Source organism: Benincasa hispida, chromosome 9 (assembly GCF_009727055.1).
Source record: "Benincasa hispida cultivar B227 chromosome 9, ASM972705v1, whole genome shotgun sequence".
NCBI classification, from domain to species: domain Eukaryota; kingdom Viridiplantae; phylum Streptophyta; class Magnoliopsida; order Cucurbitales; family Cucurbitaceae; genus Benincasa; species Benincasa hispida.
Genome location: NC_052357.1, coordinates 59,068,264 through 59,077,675, shown reverse-complemented (window position 1 = coordinate 59,077,675; position 9,412 = coordinate 59,068,264). Strand labels below are relative to the sequence as shown.

Below are 9,412 nucleotides of genomic sequence, written 5' to 3'. Positions count from 1 at the left end.
TTAGAACCAATATTTCTATGATATAAAATGCTTAAAATGTCATATAAAAACCAGAATTTCTCGCCTGAAGATGCCTATATAAAGGTGAGAGAAGAAATACCATAAAGGAATCAAAGAAGAGAAAGTGGAATTGAGGAGTAGGTGGATAGGACTTTTATGGCTTCTCAGGTTAAGGGGAGAAGGTGGTCAAAGAACTTCCAAAAAGATTTGGGGAAGGCGACAAAGACAACCACTAGAAGCCAATTTTGTGATCGTTCGGACCTGAAGATGGCCACATAAAGGTAAAGCTTTGACAAGACCAAAGAATGCAAAGATTAAAAAGGAAGATGGGAAAGAAAGAAAAACATGTGGTAAAAGCGATGATACCTATCTCGGTCCCGTTGCTATGAAGACAAAGAACAGTACTAGAACTAGAAGGCAGACTTGCAGAAAACAAAAAAGTGATCAATGTTTTTTCAAAACTTCATCCTAATCGGGTTTCCTGAATAGTAAAATAATCATCCAACAATCAATAGACATATATCGAACAAAGATGAAACAGAAAAAATAACATAATGCAAACGACAAATACAAATCGCGGATGTCATAGACATGATCAGCCAACATTTGCAGCCATTAAATTAAAATTCAAGGCGCATTTCCTTCCAAAAAAAAATGGTCATTGATGATTCAGAATAGTGTTCAATGAATGTTATATACTTCAGTCACTAATGTCATCCATAAAGCATGAGAAACATTGAGAATGTACTTCAACTACGCGTATACCAAAACTAAACTTCTCTTCTTTTATATTTGGAATAATAAATAAATACTCTTCGTATCCCCAAAAACTAGCCTCTTTAAACTGCCAAAATGAGCATGACAAGAAATGGCATGACACATGGAGGAAGAGAGAGTTAGCAGCCAGACCCTCTGTAAGTAGACATGGTATTATCCTAACCAACATGTGCTAGAACCTTTGGGAGAACAAAATTGATCAGATATCAGTCTGAACATCCTGATTCACCTCCCCATTAGTAAGTTTTGAACGAGCACCTGTCTCGGAAGATTGCAACTCAGTAGTACTCTTGGTATTATGAGGATCACTATCACTGGTCATACTTTGGTTCATACCTTCATCCACTCTGACCCTTTGAAAAGAATTTGCTAGAGTATCATGACCTGATCCACTTGGAGTAGAAGAGACCAAATCAGTCCTATACCAATTGGATTTTGTTGTCCATTTCTTCCACTCATTTCGCCGTCTGATCTTATTATCCTGTAACAATTTCAGCAGAAAAATTAGACCAGCAGTACAACTAGAGCGAAACTCAACCCTTTGCTGCTTTCTATAACACTAGATATACACACACACACAAATCAGTAAATTCACAACCCAAAAATGGGAAAGACTTCAATCAAGAACGGATCGGTCATCAGACAACTAACAAAGAGAGCGTACTTCATGATACCACACAAAATACATTGAATGAGAATACTGGGCAGGATTGATTTCGTAGCTGGATATGAAAACTAACCTGCACTTCCACTTCAGTTGATGCTCTCAAGGATTCTACTATCCATTGAATATTGTTAGTCAAACTCAGTACCTGCAAAAGCAAAAGTATAAATGCAGCAATCAACCACAATAGTGTTTCTAATTCATTCTAAATAATCCACTGAACTGCTGTATCAATCAAACATTTGAGGGCATATTTGGCCTAAGGAGTACTTAACTGACTGCCCACCTAGAAAAATCAATTTCATGAGTTATTAACTCCTTACACTATGGGCCCCTATGACTAAACAATTTTTCAAACTTGACAACTCCACTCATTACCCCAAACGTCTAAATTATTTTCTTAATAATTTCTTAATCATTTGAACGAGCTACTGTTTAAGTTGAATAAGCTGTAAGAAAATTAGTCAGGGAAAAATTATCGTAACAAAAGCCCTGTTATTATTTTTTTTATAAGAACAAAAGCAGTGTTATTAAAATAAACGTTGAAAATTAATTTAAGCAGACACCACAGCAACCGATATAAAAACTCATTTTTATAGTATAGATAAGTGTCAACCAGTATAACACATACTGGATGAGGAAAAAACTTGGAGTTACAGAGTGCACTAAAAGTTATACTGAAGCCTTTTTTTCTGAAAATAAAAGAAAATCATGAACAGATATGACTATGATGAATCAATACAATTTTAGTAGGACATCTCTTTGTGCTCCCTGGTTTCACCACAAACAAGATCAAGAAACCAAATTTTACCACTAAACACCACTCTAACCAAAATTTAATCTTCCTTTTACATTGTCTGATTGTTGACAAGAAAAGTTTAACTACTCAATGAAGCAGAACTCTCCTTTTTAAAACAGAGGAATAAAGAATAAAAGCCAATAGAAACGAGAAAAAGGTAGACGGTAAGTTAAAAAAGTGAAAAAAAAAAAAAAAGATTAAATCATGTGATGTAAACCATAGCCCTAACTGGACATTGAAATCATTTGGCCATTAAAGACCAAAGATTGCATGTATAAACACAAAAACGCCAGTATAAATCAATAGCCTTATTCTAATCAGAAGCACATTTTAGAAAGAGAATTACAAGTTACAAGTATGAAAACAAAAATAGTTAGTGGAATGATCACATTGACTTTCAAGTATCTCACTCTAACATAATCTACGAAGGAAACAAAAAAAAAAAAAAAAAAAAAATGGTACCACTACCAAGTACCACCTCATTATTTTCTTTAAAGCACCATTACCTTCAAGCTGTGCAGGTTTATCACCTTAAAATCATACTTATCTGACAGATGGCTTCAATTTATCCTTAGTTTGGTGTCTTTGAACCGATAAAATTGAGTCTCAAACCAATATAGCTGACTTGGGTGTTTGGTACATTCAATTATACATTCCCCACTTGGTCAAAAGATCACCAATTGATCAACTCAAACAAAATATAGAAAAATAAACCCTCCACACTGATTGCATGTAACTTTAAAATCAGACTGTTTGAAAAAAATGAATTTAATCAAACCTAATTTGAATTCTCTAAGCCTTTTAAGACTGAATCATCAACAATTTTAGCAAACCTACGTGTTTGGTAAAAATTAACCATAACTTTAAAATTTAATTAACACTTCAATTAATATTGACATAAGAAAAAGTTGTATCTTACACAAATCTTGTTGACTAACCAATTTCTTCATTCATAAAAATTTCAATTGAATGACTTCCGTTAAAAACAAACAGTAAAACTAATTTTTTGTAAGCAGTCTAAATCAATATCATGCAACATCTGATATTTTCTCACAGTAGCTAAAAGAGATTTTTCTTCTTCAATTATATAATTGTACCCGCACTTAAACATAACTCATTTAAGGGCCCTTTACTTCTTCCTTTTTGTTTCTGATACAGTAAAGAGTTACGAGCAGAGAGAAAGTACTATTTATTAAATGACAAAGAACACTCTATATGATAAATTAACAAGCGAACTCCAGAATTTCTGTTAAAGAAACCAAATTAACACTAAAAAATGGTTTGTTAGAAATCACTATGGTTCCTATTGACAAACTTCCTAAAGCTTAAATCACAACTACTTTTCTTCTCATTTTACGTTTTTTCTTACCTTAAAAAAATATCCATACACACATCTTTAAATATTAAAGACACATTACAGAAATAAATTCTTGCCCTTCTAATAAGCAATTTATCGAATAGAATTCACTACTTATATATTTAACTTTCTTTATTCTCATAAAGAACAGCAGAATTATGATCAGAGCTTACCATAGGAAAGGTAGCTATCAGAGAAATTGGCACCCAGCCTTGATCGTCCATCTGGGACCTTAAGTAATCATCCTTTACCAAATTACCATCGCTGCGAATAGCACAGACAGGAATACAAAGTTATAATCAGTAATGATAAAAGAAACAACCAAGAACCAAGCGGTTCCTTCATATAGTAAACCATATTACCTGAAATAATATTCAATCTGCTTAACTATTGATGCAGATAGAGTGGGATCTACAGCAGGATAATTCGCAGGTCGTGGCATGAAAGGCATGCCTCTGTAAGGCTCCAAGGGCAACGTAGGAACATAGACAAACTCTGATCAAAATAAGGATGCAAATTAAAATCACATTTAAAAATTATATAGCCACTGTCATCGTTAGTCCCTAGAAAGATACCCACCTGGAGGAGTCATGGGATTCCCATGAGGTCTAACAGCCTGGGGAAACTGAGCAGTGTAAGGTGGCAAAGGCCTCATAAAGCCTCTAGTATGAGGCCTGTGCGGCTGAAAATGAGCATCTCGAGCATTAGGATATATTCCACGATCTTGACCACGTTTTCCTCCACGATTGTTATGGTAGTGACCATCACCACGGGGGTGGAGGGCTAAAGTCCCCCTAGGAAAGAAGTTTCGGTGATCAGTGGCAAAATTTATTTGAGGCACAAAGCCTGCAACACCCCGTGGATCCCAGTTACTGAACAGTGGTTCTCCTGAAGAAGGATCAGGAATTGCTGGCATCAGATTACAATAACTAGCTGGAGGAATTTGAAATACAGGAAAAGGTGGTGGGGGAGGTGGTGGTGGAGGTGGCGGAGGTGGCGGAGGGCGATAAAAGCCTCGTGCAGGCCCTCCCACTGAGCTTCCACCACCACCACCACCCCGCCTTGATGGTCTATGTCGAGCAACCACTGTATGCTTCAGACTTGAGTTCGATTTGGCATTATTTGTAGCTTGCCGCTGAGGGGGTACATTGATAGATCCCTGATCGCAAAACACAAGATAGACTACATCATGCACAAGCATATTGAAATCGAATAACCATTAAACCGTGAGGAAGCATTTGGCCTATAAGACAGTTACAAAAGTATAATGACATGGTTGAAGAGTACTGAAGGAAAAGGGAAATCAAAATTCACAACATAATATAGCCCCATTCAACATTCTACCGCATAAAACCTATATGTACACAACGACAGAGTTTCAGTATCATTAAAAAGAATAACAAAAAAAACCACGCCATTGAAAGAAAATTGGAGAATTCTATTAATCTCCTAATTTTTCATCCATCCATCAACGTTTTCGAGAGTTAAATATGACGTTATCAGAAGTAACATCATCAAACCTGAGAAAGGGGGACTGATACTTCGATGGTAACCTTCGGAGGAGAATCAACCGCTAATTTGGGTGAAGCCCTCGCGGATTCAGCAAGAGCAGGCCAAGAGTCTGCCCCCATTACAGGACCACCCTCAACAACGCCATTCGTAGGCTTGTTCCAAGCCTGCTTCTTCGACGTAGCCGTTGCATTACCGTCATTTGCATCATAGTTCTCGGAAGATGTAAAGATATCGGACGGCGGTGAAGCAGGAGCGGGGGTTTCTGTAGCAGAAACCGCTAGCGAAGAGAGCGATGACGAGGACGACGACAGCTGGGACTGATCGACGGGTGAGATCGATTCTGGCTCACCTCGGACGATTTGAGCCCACGGAGACTGAAGATTCTTCCGCCGAAACTCGGAGCTGTTGATATTATCGCCGGACAAACCAGTTCCACTTGGCGAACGATGATTAGATGAATAATCGGTAGCCTTCCCCATTCCAAATCCAACCTTAGTATCTCAGTACCCAGAAACAAATCAAGAAAAAGAAAAACTTCCAGAGAGAGATTGATCAGTACGTAACAACAGAAAACCTCAAACTAGATGATCAATTGAGAAATCAATTAATTATGGAAAGCATGATTTCCTACAGCCAATAAGAAAAGGATACAACGACGAAAAACAAAAATTAGGGTTTCGAATGCATAATTTCGACGGAGATCAATGGATCTCTCCCGTTAAAATCTCAAGCAGACGAAACCGGCGGGCTTCTCCTCTCCGTTCCAGAGCGGCTCGCTCACAGAAGCGAACGCTTCCAGGTTTTCGTTAAGAAAACTGGAAATTACCAAAAGCCCAAATACTTACTGACGTTTTTCTTTCCCACTTCATTCCTTAACCCGTATCCTGTTACGTATTTTTAATTCCCTATTATCTTAATTTACTACCGTGCCCCCAATTTTTTAAATATTCATCTTCATCAACAATAACGAATTCCATTTCTTCCTTTTTGGATTTTTTTTAAATAATATTAACAATAATAACAAATTCGAATTTGTATTTTATAAAAACCAACCAACTTGCTGTTATGTACTTCACTCTCATATTATAAGATTCTCCGCTTCAGATTTGGACTAGTTAATGTAATATTATATTCAACTTTTTTAAATAATATTATTTTATTTATAATAATAATATCAATAAAATATTTTTTATTTACCTAACAATTTGAGCACAAAAGCACTGATTGCTATCCAAGATTCATTTCATTATTATTGAATGTATATCTATATTTTTTAGCTCGTGTATCTAAATATCTAAAAAAATGTTTCAAAAATTTATTTATTTGAATAACAATTAAATATAATGTAAATAAATATTTTAATTTTTGTTTTTTTAGTATTATTTTTTATTTATATAGTATAATAACTTATTTGATAGCTTATGATATCAAGTTTGAATTTTAAGAGTTGAATTGGGATTAATATTAACTTTGTTTGTTTGTTTTTTTTGGTTATATATTCAAATTTTTACCCTTTTTTTCTTTTACCCCAAAGGATCTTTATATCTGCTCCTCCAATTCAAAAGTAATAGTTTTTTTTATAAATAATACTTCAAATAAAATTAAGTTTTGAATATATATCTTGATTAAATTTTGAATATATATCTTATTGGCCTACTAAATGATAGTGACTATAAATCCAAGTGACTTAATGGACAAAACATTGTTGTTTCATTTGTTTATTTTACACTAGGATATTGGTTTAAAAAAGTGTAAGCAAATAGAACATTATATATTATATCTTATATTTAAACCACACCAACTAAAAATCAACTCAAATATATTTGAGATAAAAGATAGATACAATTTTTATTTAAACAACAAATAATATAAATTAAAACTTCATATTCAATTAGTTTTGTAGACATATATTTTAGGAAATTATATAAAAGTACAAAAAAAAAACATATATTATAGGTCAACTCTTATATAACCTAAATAATTTTTATATGGAGTGTGGATGGAATCTCATATCAAGTTAGGTAATAAAGTTCAGACCAGCTAAGTTAGGTTCGTATTATAAAAACAAATTATTTATTTAACATAAAATGTAATTCTCTGTTTTTTTTCTCGAGCAAACTTTCTTGTCTAGGTAGATTTAGTAATTTTACTTAAATTAGGACATATTTTACCTCTAAAAATGATTTTAATAATTAAAAAAAAATTATTCTATGAAAAAGTATTTAAAGATAATAATATTAGAATTAGTTAAAAATCAAACTCCAATTCGATTTTGAAAATCCAACTATAAATCATTTTAAATAATTTAAAATTGTAAAATTGAATTCTAAATTGATTTTGAATGAGGAATAACATACTTCATAGTGATTTTGAATATCCTAAAAGTGATTTTAACTAATTCAAAATCACTACAGCATATATTTGAATAATAACAATTTAAATGATTAGATTTTTTGTGAAATTAGAAATTTAAAATATTTTAAAATCTCTACCATTATCTTCTAAATGGTAATTAATAAAGTAATAAAACAATATATATTTATTTAATATATTCTTAAGATATATTTGTATATTCCGTTTTGTTTATTAAAATAATCCATATTTAGGATTAAAATTTAGTTCCTGAAAATTTTTATCCCAACTCCAACTAAATATTTGTGACTGAAATAATAATAAAATATATTTATTTAATTTTAAATTGAGTAATAAAATAATAAAATAATTTAAGTACTTATTTCTTTATTAAATTGAAACCGTTTGAGCCAAAATAAACAAAGCAACTAGGATAGTACTTGCTATCAATATTGATAACACGATAACAAAAGGGTTTAAATACTTATTTATTTATTAAATTAAACAAATATTTGAAATTAAAAAACAATATTGGAATAACAAATTTAATTATTAGGTATTCTTTATGATTATCATGAATCTCCCAATCCTAACAAGATCGTGGTCAACAAAATTATAAAATAATAAAATACATGCAAAATAAATAGATGAAAAAGATTGTGAATAAATATCAATACACATTAAAATTATATTTTAAAATTGTTAACACACGTGCATCACAATCGAAAGGTTCTATTTGAAAAATATTAGGAACTATATTTTTATTTCAGTTTTTTTTTAATCTATGTGCTCTTAAAAGAGTGATAATCCCTTACTTTAAAATATTCAATTTGATTCATATATTTCTAAAATGTGGATATTTTGATGCATATTATCAAAATTTGAATAGAGAGTAAATAAACAAAAAATTTTAATACAAATTTTATGGCTACAAACATTAAAAAAAATAGTTGAAAAGATTATATAGATGTAATTTAGATTTGATCTTAAATTAAATATAAAAAAAATCTTTTGTATTTATGATCATTTATTTCCAACTTGAAATTTAAGATCAATTTTTTTAAAAAAAAAGTTATTTTATATTTGTGATCATATCATGGTATGCATGAAATAAATTAATAAAAATACTGATTTTATTTTTTTTGTTGGTAAGATAAGAATAACAAAAAAATATATATATTCACATGAAATAAAAAATAAACAAAATTATCTTTATATATGTAAATGAATAATAGATATATTTACATTATAAAAGCTTCTTGTTCATATGCTCTCTTCCTCATCTAATTGTGCTGGAAATAATGAATTTAATAAACAACAAAAACAAAGTTTATATGTTTTTTTTTAAAAAAAAAACAAACAAACAAATTTGATTAAGTACCTAAAAAAACAAAAAGACCTATAACAAAATATTTTAAAAGAGATGGAAGAAAAATGGATAGAAATTTAGATTCAATTTTAATAAGAAAAAAATCAAAACTAAAACCAAATTTTCTACATGAATTAATCATAATATTATATATATATATTATATATATATAAAAGGACTTTTTTATCACTACAAAATTACATTTTTTTTAAATAAAAATTAACTCACTTTAATGTGAATTTAAAAGAAAAAAAATCTATTGTCACTATAAATCATTGAATAAAAAAATTTCCAATTTAGGCATTCATGTTAAAAAAGAAAAAAAAAAAAGAAATATCACATTTTGTCTCTAATGATCCCTACCACATTAAAACATAAAAAAATAAAATAAAAGACTATAAAAATAATCATATACAAAAACCAAAAAAATTGAAGGGAGCTCATGGAAAACTGCAATTGATAAACAAAGTGAATGTAAAGAAAATGCCTATGAAATAAAATTGGCTAAAAAACAATTTTTTATATAAGCAAACACTTTGATGAGAGCTTTATGAAAAATTTTGATGAAATTGATCATAAAAA

The 9,412-nt window shown here is 30.9% G+C and overlaps 1 protein-coding gene across 2 annotated transcripts; it reads right to left on the bottom strand.

Annotated features, from left to right (window-relative positions):
- Positions 1–637: 637 nt before the first annotated feature.
- Positions 638–5,980, bottom strand: LOC120085804 (la-related protein 1C-like). 2 transcript variants are annotated; one of them, XM_039042002.1, is made up of 7 exons: positions 5,118–5,980; positions 4,177–4,756; positions 3,960–4,092; positions 3,771–3,861; positions 1,518–1,589; positions 1,114–1,258; positions 638–1,035 (listed from the first exon to the last, which is right to left on the bottom strand). In XM_039042002.1, exons 1-7 carry the CDS (start codon positions 5,586–5,588, stop codon positions 977–979), a joined length of 1,551 nt encoding a protein of 516 aa, XP_038897930.1. In that variant the 5' UTR covers positions 5,589–5,980; the 3' UTR covers positions 638–976. The 2 variants fall into 2 exon arrangements, with proteins under 2 accessions (XP_038897930.1, XP_038897929.1); XM_039042001.1 differs by having other exon boundaries at positions 638–1,258; positions 5,118–5,979.
- Positions 5,981–9,412: the final 3,432 nt, after the last annotated feature.

What these genes read in the sequence shown, in the direction of transcription:
- LOC120085804 (XM_039042001.1), bottom strand. Translation starts at nt 5,588, where the DNA reads ATGGGGAAGGCTACCGATTATTCATCTAATCATCGTTCGCCAAGTGGA. An exon ending in TATCAGTCCCCCTTTCTCAG is followed by an intron (nt 4,757 to 5,117) that starts GTTTGATGATGT and finishes TTTTGCGATCAG; the next exon opens with GGATCTATCAATGTACCCCC. An exon ending in CAGATTGAATATTATTTCAG is followed by an intron (nt 3,862 to 3,959) that starts GTAATATGGTTT and finishes TGCTATTCGCAG; the next exon opens with CGATGGTAATTTGGTAAAGG.